This window comes from Podarcis raffonei, chromosome 10 (assembly GCF_027172205.1).
Source record: "Podarcis raffonei isolate rPodRaf1 chromosome 10, rPodRaf1.pri, whole genome shotgun sequence".
Taxonomy (NCBI): Eukaryota; Metazoa; Chordata; class Lepidosauria; order Squamata; family Lacertidae; genus Podarcis; species Podarcis raffonei.
In genome coordinates, this window is record NC_070611.1 from 29,257,401 (window position 1) to 29,276,792 (window position 19,392).

The window sequence follows — 19,392 nt, forward strand, 5'->3', positions numbered from 1 at the left end:
AAGGCGCTTTTAAGAGATAGCTTATAGGAGGAGGGAAAGTCAGAAAGCAGGACAATCAACATACGCCTAAGGCACTGAAGTATTCCACAGTTCCAACTTTTAACAATCCTTGGTTTACGGAATGGTACTAAGCTGTACTAAATAAGGTCTTCCAAGCCTGTGTTTCTGTGTTTGTCCAAGTAATTGCTCACCATGAAGGGTAGTGTTATCAGCAATATGATTCACAAATAATCTCAACAAAGTGAAGTGGTGAAGAAACAGCTCTTTGGACGTTTTAGAAATGTGTATGTTAGGGATCAGCTCCATGTGTGCCATTTAGGTGCAATCAATATGGTCTTTCTTGGAAATGCCTGAAACTTAATTCAAAATTTTAAAATGCAAATCCAGCAGCAGCTTCTTAATCAATTCCCATTGGGGCCTTTATAGCTGCTAATTCAGCAAAAAGAAGGAAAGCTAAAAAACAAAGAGGCAGGCTGTAGCTGTTTTAAGACACAGATCCAAAGTGACTCATAAATCAGCATGCTATGTTCAGATTTTAGTCTGGAAAATGCTGAAGAACAGCTGTGAAAACTATCCAAACTTTTTTCCTCTGGCAATTCTGGTAAGAACTGGAAGGTTTAGAAAATGTAAATACCAAGATGTAATACAAACATTAGCAGAAACCATCCTTTAGATTTCCCCCTGTCTCAGTGACAGCTTCAACATTCCTAGACAAACCCTGGTACAATAATCTAGAATTCCAAAGAGAACTGAAAAAACAGCAAAGATGTATGGCGACTGTTCAGAGTCTCTCTTCCTCTCCCATCCTGGCTGCTAAACTTTAAACCTAACAAAAGCGAAGTTCTTAAACTGTAGAGTGTTTCTCTTGAGCAACTAGCCTCCTGCCCTGAAAGCAGAGGCAAACCGTAAAGAAAATTTGTTGATAAACTATTACAAACACTCACTAGCTCTGAACAGTCTTGGTTTTATTTAAGTCTGTGAATACCTCTTCAGTGAAAGCCTGTAGTAAAAAACTGTGTTAAAATTGGCCACTTTCCCTCACTCGGAGACTTTTGCTATGTCAACTGCAATTACAAGAGTAACCACAACTCAGACAACACGTACAGATAATACAATTTTGGTCCTTCATCAGCCAGTTCAGAAAACAGGTCTGGGATTCGCAGTTGCATCATTTTTCCAACCCACCACCCAAAATCACATCCAGCAAGAAATCTGAATGTAGGGGGGGGGGGTAGGTTTTTCACTCAGATGGCTACCAGTGTTTAAGATAGCAAGAAAAGCCTGCTGGATAGCCCATCTAGTCCATAATCCTATTCTCACGCGGACAACCAGATGTCTGTAAGCAGCATTTGTGCACAAGAGCACTCTCTCCTCAGAAATGGGGTGGCTGCCTTGAATGGGAAGAACTAAAGGGGCACATGTGATAGGGGAAAGCTCTGGTCAAGTGAGAATTAATCAGCATCTCTCTATAGCATGGATTAAGCACTTCTAGCCCTCCAGATGTTGTTGAGACTCCTATCAGCCCCAGCCAGCATAACCAATGGTCAATGAGAGGTTTACTCACAAAATCATAGAACGTAGTGTTGAAAGGGACCCTGAGGAACATCTAGTCCAACCCTCTGCAATGCAGCTGTCCCATACAGGGATCGAACCTGCAACCTCAGCATTCTCAGCTCCACGCTCTCACTAGTTGAGCAACATCTGGAGGATCCTCACCTCTGCTCTACAGAAGGACCTAAAATTCACTTCAAAAATTTGCACTGCTTAGGGCAGGCATCCCCAAACTCGGCCCTCCAGCTGTTTTCGGACTACAATTCCCATCATCCCTGACCACCGGTCCTGTTAGCTAGGGATGATGGGAGTTGTAGTCCCAAAACGGCTGGAGAGCCGAGTTTGGGGATGCCTGGCTTAGAGTAACTAAGTCTATGAAAAATCTTACTGGAGTTAGCCTGCCATCCCACCACCCTTGAAGTAAATTCTAGTAGACTACACTAAGCTTACTTCTGAGTAGACATGTATGGGGTTGCACTCTTAGCATGCTATTTCGATCATTTTTACATACAGCCTTTTCCTTAATATGTTTGCTCAAAAGTAAGCTGCATTCTGGGAAAGCAAGCATAGGATTGCTCTCTTGAAGTCCACACCCCAAGACTGCATTCCTTACACATTTGGAAGTAAACACTACTGAACTCCGTGTGGTTTGCTCCCAAGTGTGAAAAGGAATGCAGTCTTGGGCCGAAATGCTAAGCACTCTGGAGAACACATTCCTCTGCACAGTTTACTCAGAAGCAACCCCACTGGAACTTACCTCCCAGTAGATGTGTTTAGAATTACAGACTTTCTGGAAAGTAAGATCCTCTGAAATCAGTAGGAACTCTTCCCTGGGAAATATATTGATGAGGTGCCAGAGATTTAAGATTTTTGAAGCGAGTAGTTTTGGTTATATAATCAACATGAACTCCCATCATGAATATTTCGGCAAACATGCTTGCAGCCTCATATTATTCACAGACAAAACTATCTGGGACAACAGTGATCTATGCTAATAACAACAAACTATTTTGTTTCCTTATTGCCTCTTAACTGCCTAGAGTTCTTTAGCAGTCTCAGTTCTGCTGCATAAGAACAACAGGAGGCAAGAGAAGAAGGCCACATGTCTGCCTGCACGCTTTTTAAGGGGGGTGGAAAAGCAAGTAATGAACAGGAACTTCTAAAGGCATTTAACTCAAACAAAAGAAACATTTGCACAAAACCTAGCAGACCACATGGTCTGGTGACACCTACAAAGATGGTAACCCTGTGAGTATAAGAACAAGTGACACAGCTGCCCAATGAGTGATCACAGCAGGGTTCCTTACAAAAGGCCAAGTGCTTATTTATACAAGTGGAGCCCATTTTTCACACTTCTTTTAAAGGAATGCGAATGTACATATGGACAATTTACGTCTCCAGGGGAAATCCAATTAGAAAGCTTCCACTGTGCTAACTGAAACAACAAAAGATCTGTTTGTTTTAGTGGCCACTAAATTAACTGTCACAGAGATATCTTGCTATTATTTCTGTTGACCCAATATCCGTCTTAGAAAACAACCCTTTAAAATCAGTTTTAATTCCTAATTAGCATTTTTTCTATAAATCACTTGCTAGGATTTCCTATGGTTCCACTCGTTTGTTAGATTCGTACTATTGCACCTTTAACTGAGTGTCCTGGAAAACTACCATCATATTTGATAAACTTTTGTTGAAAAGTTTACTGGATATTTTTTTGTTTTGTTTAAAATCAAATCTACAAATAAAAATTGTGACAAATGTTTCTTGTCAAATAATAGCTTGGCCTTTACATTATTCAAATATTTGTGGCTCCAATCATATGCACAACTTAAAGGTAAAGGTACCCCTGACCATCAGGTCCAGTCACTGACGACTCTGGGGTTGCGGCGCTGTCTCGGCTCTATAGGCCGAGGGAGCCAGCGTTTGTCCGCAGACAGCTTCTGGGTCATGTGGCCAGCATGACTAAGCCGCTTCTGGCGAACCAGAGCTGCTTCTGGCGAACCAGAGCAGCACATGGAAACGTTGTTTACCTTCCCGCTAGAGCGGTAACTATTTATCTACTTGCACTTTGACGTGCTTTCAAACTGCTAGATGGGCAGGAGCTGGGACTGAACAACAGGAGCTCACCCCGTTGCAGGGATTCGAACCGCCGACCTTCTGATTGGTAAGCCCTAGGCTCTGTGGTTCCCAACTTACCTGGGAGTAAATGCCATTGAACTCAATGGAGCTTACTTTTGAGTAGGGACTGTTCTGTTAATGTTCCACAGAGTCAAACCCAGGTGTTATGAATACAACAGTCACTTTTTCTCAGTAAGGAAGACCTCCAGAGGAGGCAATTGAACAGAATTAGCCAGAACTAATTCAAAGACTTCCTGTTTACTTTAAAGTTCTTATCTGCACTTGCTTCTGAAGTGCAACAGAAAATTAATAAACCAATTGAGATGTGATTGAAATGACAAGACGTTAAGCTCAATCACACTATTCCAAAGTTTTTCACCTTCTTTCTGACTTTAGAAAATTTCCAAGTCTTTGTGGAGGAATCAGTGTGGATACTAGATAAGAAAATACCAGCTCAATCATGTCCATCTCTCATGCTTGTGTTGATGAGTTAATTTAACAGCCAGTGGAATCAGTAACTTAGCATAAGAGACTGAAACCCACAGCACAATGAATGAATGCTTGTCAAGTTACAACTACTTTACTGTGTCAATAAATCATCACGTGAACAAAAGCACAAGAGACCACAACTTTTCTAAAACTGCTCTCAGCTTGGAGGAATGTTGCTCAGGGACCATACTGGGTCCCATATTTGCTTAAACAAGTATCAGCCAGAGCAGTTCTCAAAAATACACGTTTTTTATATAGCCAACATTTGGAGAAAGTGGAGTTGGAATGTAGGATGCCAGAAACCCTTGTTTTAAAGCAACATATTTAATATACATTTAATTAGCAGAGAGTCAGAGTCCCCTGCCTATTAACACAATGACATTTCAATACATATTTGTATTGCTTTTAATTCTCTATGGAGTCCTGTATTGTTTCCAAGCCATATTTCTGCATCATTCTCCCAATAACAGAGACTCCCAGGGCAATGGTTTCTGCACATGCACTAAAGATGTTACCAACTGTAGATCAGCATCCTCCTTGTGTAAAAAGAAACTATGTTTGGATGCTTCCTAGTGAACATAGCAATTTTCATTGTGTATTAGGCTCAGCATACATTAAGTTATATGTACATGATATAATAATGCAAATTTCCACATAAAAGTGCCACCCATTTCTTTGACTTTTTGATGTGTCATTATAGGATAACGGCATTGAGGAAATGGAAGGGGGAACAAAATTGCATCATTTTTCCAAGGAAAGGTACAGATCAGTGTTAGTAACTGTGTAATGAAAGCTGGGAGCTACATGGCACCTTAAACCTAGGTTATGGGCGCAACAACGGAATGTCTAGGCGCACTTTTTTATAACAGGAATACAAAGCTGAAAATGAACGAACTGCAGCTAAAATATTATGTTCATTTTTCACATCCTCCTCCTACCCACCCCCATAATATTCTTAAGAGGGTCTCTTCTTCAGTCTTCAGAGAGTAGCTGGAAGCGGGGAGGCAGAAAAAGATCCTCCTTTCCTTCCACTCTGCAGTTTTAATCTGAAATCTTAGGCGCAATACTGCGCCGAGCTCAGAAACTGCTCACGCTGATGAAATTCCCTGTCGCAAAATGCGCCTAGAACAATGGGAGTTTCAGACAGAATAGGCCTGGGATATTAACCCTGCCCACTACACTCCTATATGATGTCCATTCTAGACAGAAGAAATCCACTTTGCCCTACAGACACACAACTAACCACATTTACACATCCCTCTGCCTCAGATCCCACCCCCCACTCAGAAGTTTCAAGTTGATTACTTGCGCCAGTCAAGACTGACATCTGGAGCTGGTACCCTTAGGCAAGGCCCCAGCATCTCAAGGCCCCGGCACCTGCCAACATGAGAGGTTTGGACCCGCCTCAAGAAGATGAGCTTCCACCCTCTTTGAAGCAATCGTTCCTCTTCACCTCCTCCTCCTCCTCAGAGGAGGCAGAAACCAAAGCAAGTGGGAGGTGCAAGGGGCAGCCCCTTTCCCTCTCTCTCTCCCCCACCTTTCCCTCTGCACAGCAGTGGGAACAGAACCTAGCCCTGCTTCCAGATGGAGCACCTAGGCAAGGGGGCCGGCCTGTTCAATGCCACCCTGGCTGCTCCTTCACCCATCCAAGCCCTCCCCTCAGGACCACAACCTTCAAAGGAGCATTAGGCAACTTTGTGAAGGCAACCAGCTAATTACTAGTTACGGCAACCGTGCGCTACCTCCAGGAACAGAGGCGGCAGCAGCAACAGAAGAGAGCTATTGCTTTCCTTCCACGCTTAAGGGTCTCCCAGAGGGAGCTGATTGACCACCGCAGGGAACAGGATGCTGGAATACATAGGCCTTGGCTCTGAAGTTCTTACAGTGGGTTGGAGTTGCCCCCACCAGGGCCCAACTTCACATGCTGGCCCAAGAGAAGCAGTGGTATCTGTTTTGCTCACTGATGACCTCCCCATGTGTAGTGCAGCAGCTTGGAGGCACTCCCTCTAGGAAGGCCCAGCAGATTCCACCCATACCTCCCTATTGCATGAGAGAGAGAGGGTAGGGCAGGGCCTCTGCCTTATCTCTCACCTGCTCTCTTTCTAGCTGGCCTCTGGGCAACGCAACAGGCTGAGATTGAGTGCAACAGTCCCAGTTCCACGTCCCAGAGAGAAACAAAGCGAGGGGATTGTGTTGAGGGAGTGGGTTTCCTCCAAAGGAGAGGTGGCTCTCCATTATGTTGGTGGGGCTCCCAACTCCCATTGGCTCCAGCAGCGTGGTCTATGGTCGGGGCTGAAGCACTGGTTTTACACCTCTGCTTGGAAGCCATCCCTGTCACCTGACAGCTCACCCATTTTGGAGCCAGGAACTTCGCTTGGACGCCCTGCCATTTGGGTGGGTTCATCTTTCCCCCCTCCTCTAGTGGCAAAGCACAGACAGTGTGTGGAAGCCACTAATCTCTAGGAATCAGCCTGCTAAGAGAATGGGGAACACAAGGAGGGTCACTCAAAACATGCCACTGCCCCTATGTGCAGCTCAGGGGTGCAGCATCTGTCTTGCCCACCACACAAGGTTCAAACAACCAAGTTTTATTGGCAGACGGAGAAGACAGGAATATATGAATCGAAATGTAGAATTGGCATCTGTTCACAAGGAGGAGATGCTTCGAGATAAAACTATACAGGCCTAATAAGGTGAAAAAGCACCACTCAAATCTAAGTCCTGGGTTCTCCAAGATGCCCAAAATCTTGGTGAGCCGCTGTCAGCCCGCGCAGACAACACCGAACTAGATGGGACTCTGCAAAAGGTTCGTCCCTTCCACACTCCAGCCCATTTTAAACTTATTAAGCGGTGCAGAAATCAAATGAGAACAGGAATAAGAGCACGCGAAAGAATAAATCAAAGCCATTCGCTCCTGGGACGCGGGGAGCCCGGAGCGCCCCCTAGCGTCCCCAAGCCCGCCAGGAGCGAAGCCCGCTCGCCCGCTCTCGCTACTCACAGCTGCACGACCCAGTCCGGGAGAGGCTCGGGCACTCGGCTCAGCTTCAGGCGGCTGCAGTCCAGCAGTTCCCCCCGGCAGCGGCACGGCAGCGCCGGGCACCCTTCGGCCAGCGCCGAGGAGGGGGAGAAAAAGGCGACCAGGCAGCAGCAGCGCAGGAGCAGCAGCGGCGGCAGCAGCGCGGCGCCCATGGCCGGAGCTCCCTTGGCGCGCGTCGGCGCGCCGCGCTTTCCGACGGGGCGGTCGGGCGCGCTCGGGACGCGCGGAGCGAGTCCCGTTTTGGGGGTGCTGGGCCGGAGGCTCCCTTTCATGGCCGCCTGCCCCCGCTAGACCCGCGGGCGAGGCTCCGCCGCTGCACAGCCAACTCCAGACGCCTCGCCAAACTTTCCGCCGCCGCCGCTCCTCGTCGCGGCAGCGCCTGCCTGGGCCCGCCCCCTGCCATGTGATGACAACAAGGCGGAGGGCGGGCGCTCGGGAAGAGATGCTCGACGGCAGAGGCAAAGCAGCCGGCCTCGCCGACGGAGCTGCGCCGCGCAGACGAGGCCAGCAGCCCCGCTGCTGGAGGGACGGGGGGCCAAGACCTCCAGGAAGCGCTCCTGGCTTCCCCCTCTTTTCTACCCGCCTTCGAGGCTTTCTACCAAGACCCGTCTGCAGAAAAGAAACGCGCGCAATTTCAAGAAGTCTCCCAGTCCGCAAACAACTCTCTCTCGCAGCACAGGAGCCAGCTAGCAAAGCCCAAGCTATTTTGCTAGGAACTCACCACGAACGCCTCCCTTGTTTTCTTATCATGGCATTGGCACCCATCCGGCTGGAAAAAAAGAAAAGCCCTGCAACAACGGATGCCACCAGTGCCGGATTTACTTATAAGCTAAACAAAGCTATAGCTTAGGGCCCCACTCTCTTGCCCCCCCCAAATAAAAAATTAAAGGGAAAAAACCCTGTACAGTGGTACCTCGGGTTACATACACTTCAGGTTACAGCCTCCGCTAGCCCAGAAATAGTACCTCAGGTTAAGAACTTTGCTTCAGGATGAGAACAGAAATTGTGCTCCTGCAACGCGGCAGCAGCAGGAGGCCCCATTAGCTAACATGGTGCTTCAGGTTAAGAATGGACCTCCAGAACGAATTAAGTACTTAACCCGAGGTACCACTGTATGTACATTTCCAACATATAAGATAAAAAACAAATAGAATAAAACCTACATACAGCAACAGTGTTGTGTGTTGTGTAGGCTCCTATGGTGTAAGCAATGTGCCCTGCCTGCTAGCCTGCTCCCTAAAATATCACTGCTTTGCTCCTTTCTATATATAGGGTACCTAAATTCTGCATGGACTGGTTGCATGGCAACATGGGCAAATGGCTTTAGATACCTATTAGGTCCATAAATTACCTATAGCATATATTCAACACAAAAAACAGTGACAATTTGTTGTTGACAAAGGACAGCTGGACATATAAAGGGCCCCATTACCTTCAATAGCTTAGGGCCTCATCAAACCTCTTTGAAGACTTAGGGACAAAGTTTCATGGACATCTACTGCAATTTTTGGGGGGAGGGGTTTGAAGTAAATTTTTCCAAACAAAATGATTCCTCTCATCAGCCCAATCCTGTTACACCCTTACGGCCTCCTTACCAGGTCACCCTTTTAGCTGTGAACAGGCAGTGGTGCCACTATTGAGCAGGGGCTCCTGCCATTTTAATTTGCCCAAATTGCAATGCTCCAGCTCATAGATCTGTGAAATACGGTGTTTACTAGGCGTAAACCCTGCTGAACTCAATTTGGTTTACTTCTGAGTAAAATATAGATTAGGATTGTTCTGTTAGGGGGACATATACACCCATTTTTGTCATGTATATGAACAGTAAACAGTCTATAGAATGCTTTCCCCAGCAAGGCCTGCCTGGCACCTACATTAACATCTTCTTGGTGCCAGTTTAGACTTTCTTTATTCCCAGGTATTGATGGCACCTGTTGGGTTTTATAAGATATTTTTCTATTGGGTATTAGCTTGCTCCTCTGCTGAGAGATAGGTATTTGTAATGTGGGATATTGTTCTGTTCCTGTTGCTCTGCTTGAAATTGTGTGTTACTTTTCTGTAAGTTGTCTTGAGTCAGTCTTGATATAAAGCATCTAAGCAATGATACTATGCAGCAATGAAATGAAATGAAATTATGAAAAGCAATAATTATTATTTGTTTACATAATAAAGTGATGCAAAAGCATGCAATACATGTTCTCTTATATCTTAATTGAATGAAAATAGCATACATCAATGAAAAAAGGCTAGCCTACTGACTGCATAATGCTCCAATTCCTGGAGTTCATAGGGAACTGCTTTAAAAAAACAAAAAAGCCACCATTTTTTCCCTTCTTATCTAGAATGTTGGCAAGGGCAGTGACTCACATGCAAGTGTTAATAGAGGCATTAAGCTTTCAGCTTTCACTTTCAAGAAAAAACAGAAACAAAGCTTGTCTGAACTTATCATGCCGACTGAAACATTTTGCATAAGTGTAAACTATAAACGGGTGGGAAGGTTTCAGAAATAAAGAATAAGCATAAACAAACTCTGATCTTTAAGGATCATTTATAATAACAAGGGCTTAATAAAGTGATATATGCATTACAGATATACTATTAACAAGGCATAGAACTCTTTTAACATGCTTAAGATGGAGTGGGAGGCAGCACTGGTAGTTATTACACACTCAAATTAGTGGCTTCAATAAAGTACAATGAAACCCTTGTGCTAATTCAGTTCATGCCCCCCTGATGGAATGACAGTACCATAATCTACAAAAAGATGCAGGGTGGGGTTCCTGTTTAGCAGCCATGAACCATCTCCAACACCAGATAATAATAATAATTGTTTTGGGCAAAAACTGTGTGGCCCAGAACTGGGCAAACACTGGATGTGTTTGGAACTTGTAACTATTTTTGTTATGATGAAATATGGCATATGTTAATTCGTTTCGAAAGCTGTGTTTTGGTGTATGGGGGCAACATCTTCATTAGGCCTACCAAAATGTCCACAGAGTAATGTGCAGGTTTTCAAGTGCGCCACAATTCTTCATCAGGCTAGATGTAATAAATGTAGTCGGGTAAGGGAGGAGAGAGAAAGGCTGTTCTAACCATCTGGAGTGAGTCTTTAAGATTGAGTGTGGGAGGAGGTAGCAAGCATTCAAAGGATGCTTTGCAGTTCAGGTGGCACCCAGGCCTCCCAGGAAGAACAGAAGATAATGGCAGGTCCTCTCTGTAAAAACAGCAGCCATATGTTAGTTCTGTATCCATTTAGGCAAAACAGAAACATCCTTTTGTAGGTGACAAGCAAGAATAAAGAGAAACTGGACTGTAAAGGTAGCCATATTCACCCATAAGGAATTATGGCACACAACATTTTTGTGATTCTATCACAGGTATTGACCTGATGATGCATTTTGGAAGTTTTCTCGTGTCTCAACATAGCTACTTTTACCTTTTTTTGTAGCATGTAAACTGCAGGTGGTGGGAGCAGGGGCAGAGGAAGGGGAGTGCGGTGGGGGCAGGCGTCCCGGGTGTCACCACTGAGGGGGGTGGCAAAATAGCGGGTGGCACCACCATGGGGCCTGCAGCGCGCCCGAGCCATGCGTCTCTCTTGGGAGTGACACGGTGGCTTGGGCGCCCGCAGGCTCCGCGCTGCCCCAAACGGTCAGCTGTAGGGCAGCTGAGTGGGACGAGACAGGCAGACTCCTCGAAGGCCCCACGGAGGGTCCTGCCCTGGCTGGCCCTGCCCCCACAAGTGGCTGGCTTTGCTCCTGGGCGCAGTATGCACGCGCCACCCCAGGCACCTGATCGACTTGCTCCGCCGCTGGGTGGGAGGTTAGTGGGATGCGATTTAGAGAAGCAAATTGCCTGTTCGGGGGATCACAATTTCACAAACACAAAACCATGAAATCAATATAAGCAAAGGCTATTTCCTAATCGTTTCTTTCCTGGTTTCCTCCGCACAAGAAACAAATCAAATTTAAGCTGCTTAGGTCACCCAGTGTGCCATGAGGCACAGAATGTTAACTTATGTTCTGCAAAAGCTGAGTTCAAATCAATGGAAGATCATGGGCTAGTTGATCTCTCTCAGTCTATCCAGGGTAGGGCACCTCAGATCCAGCTGCCAAGTGTGGCCCTCCAGGCCTCTCTACCTGGCCCTCAGAACTTTCCCCAAAGCACCTAAATATCCTCCTTAAATGATTTTGCTTGGGTGCAATGGCCCTTGATAATGACTCTTCCTTGCCTGGATGCAAGTTAAGAGGGGTGTGTGTAGAAACTAGCCTAGTGTACAGAGGCAATGCCCCTGAAATGTTGTCTGGAAGGAAAAGTGGTCCTCAGGCTGAAAAAAGGATCCCCACTCTGGACTAGCCTATCTCACAGGATTTTGGTGATGATAAAAAATAGAACAACCTCCATGCATATCCATTCTGAAGTCCTTGAACTAACAGGAGTGAAAACACAGAGCAAATTATGTACCAATTTGTTTGGAGAGGATTTAGTTCCTTATTCTACTCTTGAGAAAATAAGTCATTTCTATTTGAGTTCAACAGGAAGCTTGAATGCTATGAGAGACTTGCATGGAATATAGCACATTCCTAGAGCAATCTACAGAAATGAAAGCTAACTACAAGCTAAGGATGAAACAGCTTGTCCCAATCATCTTCAGAAGGGACTTCTACATGCAATAGATGGACTGACTTTAATCTTATGTGATGGACTTCTTTTAAACTAGAACCCCTTTCCTAGCTCCCACCCAAAACATGACAACAGAGGCTCTTACTTGCGAGTAAGAAAGATAACTTTATTCAGATAAGTAATGGTCCAGGCTCAACAGCAGGCTTAGGAGTCAAGAGTTCAGGAGAAGGGCAAAAAGTTCAGAACTGAATGAAAGCAATAGAGATGTCCCAACAAGTTTCCGTGCTCCTCCCACCAAACTTTTTAAAATGTGGGAATGGTGAGGATGTAGATACACATTGCATCTGGGCAGGTGACTCATGTCCCACCTATGGAGCCAGTGCCTGGATCTTGGCAACAAAGCTGAACCTTTGCCTTCTGCTGCTGTCTGCTGCACAGCCCTGCCCCCACAGTGGTTGGTTGAGGTCCTCCCCAGGCCCCCATGATGCTCTGCATTCTGAAGGAGTGGTGGAGGGATGGCCAGGGTTCCTGCTCCACCTTCCATGGTAAAGGTAAAGGGACCCCTGACCATTAGGTCCAGTCGTGGCCAACTCTGGGGTTGCAGTGCTCATCTCGCTTTATTGGCCGAGGGAGCCGGTGTACAGCTTCTGGGTCATGTGGCCAGCATGACTAAGCCGCTTCTGGCAAACCAGAGCAGCGCATGGAAACGCCGTTTACCTTCCCGCCGGAGCGGTACCTATTTATCTACTTGCACTTTGACGTGCTTTCGAACTGCTAGGTTGGCAGGAGCAGGGACCGAGCAATGGGAGCTCACCTCATTGCAGGAATTCAAACCGCCGACCTTCTGACTGGCAAGTTCTAGGCTATGTGGTTTAACCCACAGCGCCACCCATGTCCCTCCCTTCCATGGTAGCTGGAGTCAAAAGGAAAGAGCCTCCATTTCCCATCCCCAGTTTCCACAATTCACCCCCTTTCTCCCTCACTCATCTGCATCTGAGACTGCCAACTCATGCCCAGTCCCAAAGAGGCCACAGGGATCATGACAGTCCCCTAGGTCCATTAATGCACTTGGAATTTTAAAAGAAACATTAACAACCTAACAACTATTTTATTTAAAGCCTTAGGCATCTATTGCTTTTTCCAGGAAAACAATATTCTCTGTTACTTTCTAGTTCCTTATCTATTACTTTCTCCAAGAAGGACCCACAGCCGTTCCCATGGTGGCTCTCCATTTAAGTTCTGTACTATCCAGAACCAGATCCCGTTAGCATCAGAAGTTCAACTATACCATGTGCTTTTAGAATATTCCCAGGGATGCATTTAAATTAATAAGTGACCCTGAGTATATACTCCTATGTAAGAACATCCCAAGTTCCAGATCCCACAATGGTGTCACTTAACTTGCCAGGATGTAGATGAGGCATGGCAGGGTGGCAATGAGATCAGAGCTGTGCGGACACTGGTGGAGTCAATCCACTATTCCCACGGGTGCACCAAAATAGACCTGTCACCCTTTGCCACAACCCTGACCCAAGCCAGCCCCATAAGCTGTAGCAATAGCAATGCTGGGAGGTTAGCTCCATGTCTTCATCACCCCCCGCCCATCTTCTTTTTCTTCTTCTTTGGCGATCACTCGTAGCCAAGTACAGTTTGGTCAGGCTCATGTTTGTAGCTTCGAGAACACTGTCCAACCATCTTGTCCTCTGTCGCCCCCTTCTCCTTGTGCCCTCCATCTTTCCCAACATCAGGGTCTTTTCCAGGGAGTCTTCTCTTCTCATGAGATGGCCAAAGTATTGGAGCCTCAACTTCATGATCTGTCCTTCCATTGAGCACTCAGGGCTTATTTCCTTCAGAATGGATGCGTTTGATCTTCTTGCAGTCCATGGGACTCTCAAGAGTCTCCTCCAGCACCATAATTCAAAAGCATCAATTCTTCGGTGATCAGCCTTCTTGATGGTCCAGCTCTCACTTCCATACATCACTACTGGGAAAACCATGGCTTTAACTATACGGACCTTTGTTGGCAAGGTGATGTCTCTGCTTTTTAAGATGCTGTCTAGGTTTGCCATCGCCTTTCTCCCAAGGAGCAGGCGTCTTTTAATTTTGTGACTGCTGTCACCATCTGCAGTGATCATGAAGCCCAAGAAAGTAATATCTCTCACTGCCTCCATTTCTTCCCCATTCTATTTGCCAGGAGGTGATGGGACCAGTGGCCATGATCTTCGTGTGTTTTTTTATGTTGAGTTTCAGACCATATTTTGCGCTCTCCTCTTTCACCCTCATTAAAAAGTTCTTTAATTCCTCCTCACTTTCTGCCATCAAGGTTGTGTCATCTGCATATCTGAGGTTGTTGATATTTCTTCCGGCGATCTTAATTCCGGCTTGGGATTCATCCAGTCCAGCCTTTCGCATGATGAATTCTGCATATAAGTTAAATAACCAGGGAGACAATATACAGCCTTGCCGTACTCCTTTCCCAATTTTGAACCAATCAGTTGTTCCATATCCAGTTCTAACTGTAGCTTCTTGTCCCACATAGAGATTTCTCAGGAGACAGATGAGGTGATCAGGCACTCCCATTTCTTTAAGAACTTGCCATAGTTTGCTGTGGTCGACACAGTCAAAGGCTTTTGCATAGTCAATGAAGCAGAAGTAGATGTCTTTCTGGAACTCTCTAGCTTTCTCCATAATCCAGCGCATGTTTGCAATTTGGTCTCTGGTTCCTCTGCCCCTTCGAAATCCAGCTTGCACTTCTGGGAGTTCTCGGTCCACATACTGCTTAAGCCTGCCTTGTAGAATTTTAAGCATAACCTTGCTAGCGTGTGAAATGAGTGCAATTGTGCGGTAGTTGGAGCATTCTTTGGCACTGCCCTTCTTTGGGATTGGGATGTAGACTGATCTTCTCCAATCCTCCGGCCACTGCTGAGTTTTCCAAATTTGCTGGCATATTGAGTGTAGCACCTTGACAGCATCATCGTTTAAATTTTTAAATAGTTCAGCTGGAATATCATCACTTCCACTGGCCTTGTTATTAGCAGTGCTTTCTAAGGCCCATTTGACTTCACTCTCCAGGATGTCTGGCTCAAGGTCAGCAACCACACTACCTGGGGTGCACGAGCCATCCATTTCTTTCTGGTATAGTTCCTCTGTGTATTCTTGCCACCTCTTCTTGATGTCTTCTGCTTCTGTTAGGTCCTTTCCACTTTTGTCTTTTATTATGGTAATCTTTGAACGAAATGTTCCTTTCATATCTCCAATTTTCTTGAACAGATCTCTGGTTTTTCCCATTCTATTGTTTTCCTCTATTTCTTTACATTGCTCGTTTAAGAAGGGCTTCTTGTCAAGAAGGCCTTCTTGCCAAGTAAGATGGTCTTCCATAAACACAGTTTTAACAATGAGTCCATAAGTGGCTGTGGAGGCCAATTCTGGATCCACACGTCCTTCCATAGTGGGGACATTTGTTTCTGGGCGGGAGCTGATCACGGTGTGGATTTGCCAAGTGTGCCTTCCTCCTAGCACGTTTCTCCCTTGCATCCTGAGTCTGAGCATCTTCAAAGTCCACGACACCTTTGGCAAAGGCTGTTTTCCAACTGGAGTGCTTCCAGGCCAGTGTTCCCCAATTGTCAGTGTTTATTTGCCTTGAGAGAGTCTTTAAACCTCTTTTGTTGACCACCGGCACTATGCTTTCCATTTTCAAGTTTGGAATAGAGTAGCTGCTTTGGAAGACGATCATCAGGCATCCGCACAACATGACCAGTCCAACGAAGTTGATGTTGAAGAAGAATGTTGATGCTGTCTGGGGAAGACAGGCGAACTATTATCAGTGTACTGGAAGAAGCAGAGATCAACCCCCACACATAGGATGCTACTGGCTGATACTAATTGGTTCACTATAAACTGGATAGCAACTCACAGGTTAATTGTTGTCTACCACCAATAGATACTCTCTATGCAATCTCCCTCCATTTCCCAGAAAACGTGCCATTGTCTTCACAAAGCCTGAGGTGCTCAGACACGGAAAGTTGTAAGGGGATCATAAACTCTACGAGATCTTGCTATCTCAGTTAGATGAAGAGTGGCACCACGATCTGAGGAAGTGCTTTTCACAATTTATTTACCCTTGCATCTACAGTCTCCTGAAAGAGATAGCGATAGCGATAGACACTTGAAACAAAACAAGACTGGTGCACTGAGCCAACTTCAACAGCAGTTTTTTTCTACAACATATGTGGTATATAATCATTTGTCAGAACCATTGCTGTTGTTCATTTTTCCCCCATAAGAAATCTTGCCTTAGAAACTGGAATATCTATGAAACTATCCTTTTACTCATATATACTCATATATTCTCTAGCCAGAGCAAGGGATACTTTGCTCCTCCTGTTATTCCTGCCTCCTCTTTCCTTACCCTTCCCAACATCTTTTTATATATAATCAAAATAATGCTTTTGCCCCTGCCAGGCATGAAAATATCAATTGATAATCCTTTTTATTTTATAATAACACTAAAACCTGATGACCGTTTACCACAGTTCCTGTGATTACTCATTGCAATTTCACATGCCTTTGAGGAAAAACAATAAAACGTATTTAAATAATTTCCCAGTAATTGCAGTTCCTTTTCGGAGTGTGTCATAGGTCCACAGTGAATGCCCTGAAATGCCTGTAGAATTCTCCTTTGTGGTAGTAATTATACTTGACTTTATGTGATCCAAGACCCAACCGTGAAAACCAAATTATGCATAATTTGAGCTGGGCTGATTACAACTAGCAAAACCATATGAACTCTCTCTGAAAGATTTGCCTAGGGCACCAAATATTCAGCCATTTGTAGCGTTCGCCCAAATGTGGAGTGTTTGTCTCCATTACAAATAAACTCAAGTATCCTTCTGGCAATTCACATTTCATAATGATTGCTAATGTCTTCAAGATATGTCCTGCATATGGTAAATGGCAAGCTAAATGTAAGCTTGTGAGGGTGCTGCAGAGGGAGGGGCAGTCAATTAAACATTCATCATTTAAGATTATGTAACCATATATATTTTTTAATATAGGTCACAGTCCTAAAACCAGGCCCTTTCAACAAGATGCACTGAATTTGTGTGTGTTTACTTTCTGATCCTATAAAGATTTCTTGGAAGCGAGACCCATTAAAATTGGCAGGTTTATGAAAAACAGCAAGATGCCATGTTTTTCGAGACACATAATTTAAATGCAATAAACTTTATAATGCTCCATGGCAAGAAGACACAAATAAGCCCCCATTAATTACAAACATTGTATTATAATTATATCATGTCCTAGCTCTGGTTTTTGTGATAGGAAGGTTGACTTCTGGGTCCCTAAATTTTACCCCTCCTCATCTCCAGGCTGACAATTTCTCCTCCAAAGTCTCAGATCATTGCAATACACTGAGCAATTGGGAAAGAGCAGGGGCCTTCTCCAGGAAACCGCAAACGCAGCCATGGTAGAGACACTTGTCAAATTTTGAAGCAAATTTTGGGCTAGACGGAAAACGAAGGTCAACGAGATTTGCAGACTCATGCGTGTGTTGGGCACCTCAGCAATGACCAGTTCATACCCCGCAAATGTCCTGGAAAAACCATGCCATCCTGTTTTGTTGTATCAAGAGAACAACAGCCATTTTGGTTGCTGTGATCCTGGCATGATTTTTGCAGCGTAATTCCCCCTCCCCGAAAAGCACTTTTTCCAGGGCTGTGATCTCACATGGCACCCCAAAACACATGCTGGGAACTGCTGGGCAAAATTGTGCGAGATTACAGCTACCAATATGGCTACAGTGCGCTTGCAATTAAAAAAATGGGAAGATGGCAGCAGGGAGATGGCGTCCTGAATTTGGACTTCAAAGGGTTTTAGGGTATGTCAGTTAGGTCAGGTTCACATTGGTGGCTGGTGGCCATTGAGGATGGTGGAGCAAAGTTTGGGAGGAACCAACAGCTGGTGCAGTCAGAGCCAATGAGAGGGAATGCCAACTGATTCTAATATTATCCCCATCCTCCTTTGTGCTGAGTTTTACAAGTGCAACACTGAGACTAAGGAAGAGAAGGAGGCTGACAGCCAGTGGCACCCCTGGGCTTCTGGAAGTAGGAAGGGAGAGCAGGTACGGCCTGGCTGTGGACAGACTGAGGGTGATGGGGTGGTGCCTCATTAGCCCCAATGGACCAGAGAGAAAGTTGCTTTCGGAATTACCTCTCTCATAACCCAAAGCAGAATTATACTTTGCAAGCAAGGTGGTACCTTGGTTCTCAAACTGAATCCATTCCAGAAGTCCATTCCAAAACCAAAGCATTCCAAAACCAAGGCACGCTTTGCCATAAAAAGTAATGCAAAATGGATTAATCCGTTCCAGACTTTTAAAAACAGCAATTTAACGTGAATTTTACTATCTAACGAGACCATTGATTCATAAAATGAAAGCAATAATCAATGTATTGTACTATAAAATAAATAAGAAAGTATTGTAGATGATAAAAATTAAAATTATTTTTTTCTTACCTGCACTGATGATAGTTATCGTTTGGATGGGGGGCTTTTATCCATTTCCACAGTCATCCAATCAATCAATCAATCAATCAATCACTCAGTAGCTGAACTGGGTTCCACACAGTCACAAAAACAAATTAACCGAAAAAGCCTCAAAAACAAAAAGGCTAAATAAATAGCGAAAACAAAATCGTGATACTTAATCCGTTCCGGAAGTCCGTTTGACTTCCGAAATGTTCAAAACCAAGGCGCACCTTCTGATTGGTGCAGGTGCCCCGGAAACAATAGCTGACAACTGCATCATATGTTCGGCTTCTGAAAAACGTTCAAAAACCAGAACACTTATTTCCGGATTTTCGGCGTTTGAGAACCAAGGCGTTTGAGTACTAGGGCGTTTGACAATCAAGGTACCACTGTACTGTGCCTTCCTGTATCAACATCAAGAGGTGGGGAGGAGGGAGAGACTGGTCCACTGACTTTCATGAAGCACTACAAGACATTACAAAAATCTATTTTGGGGAAAAATATGAATTCCAATTGATCTGGCATACAGAACAGAAGCAGAGTGAAGAACTGCAGATAAAAGGTAATGGGTCACAGGCGGGGGGAACAGAGCTTCAGAGAGGTACAGTAGTAATTAGTACAATAAAAGATTATTTGCTTTAATTGTTTTCTTCATTATAAAAAAGGATAAGCCACAAATTGCATATCTAGTAATGGAACATTTTATAAATGTGAAACAGCAGCTTTAGTAATACTAATACAGGAAATAATAAGGGGCATGCATCCTGTCCTGGAAAATTAATTAATATTATTACTATTACATTAATTACCCAACACTTCAGTAGCAGGTCCCAGGACGGGTTACAACAATTTAATTTTCAGAAGTCAAAACAGATTACAGTTGTAGGGATACGACTGGTTCTGAAAAAACACAGGCTAGGGTATGTATCTGCTTCACATACATGTTGCTTTGACCTACGGTCAGCAGATTGCAATGGCAACAGTAATCCTCTGGTTTTGATAGTTGTTTGAACAATAATTTCAACCAGAGCTTTCCTCACCATCATAGC

General features: G+C 44.8%; 1 protein-coding gene across 1 annotated transcript in view; it reads right to left on the reverse strand.

The window, feature by feature from the left end:
- Positions 1–7,625, reverse strand: part of LRIG3 (leucine rich repeats and immunoglobulin like domains 3) — a 53,317-nt gene extending 45,692 nt beyond the window's left edge. The window contains exon 1 of the mRNA XM_053405262.1: positions 7,157–7,625. Within this exon, the coding sequence (XP_053261237.1) occupies positions 7,157–7,467 (311 nt within the window). The 5' untranslated portion in view covers positions 7,468–7,625. The remainder of the gene's footprint in view (positions 1–7,156) is intronic.
- Positions 7,626–19,392: the final 11,767 nt, after the last annotated feature.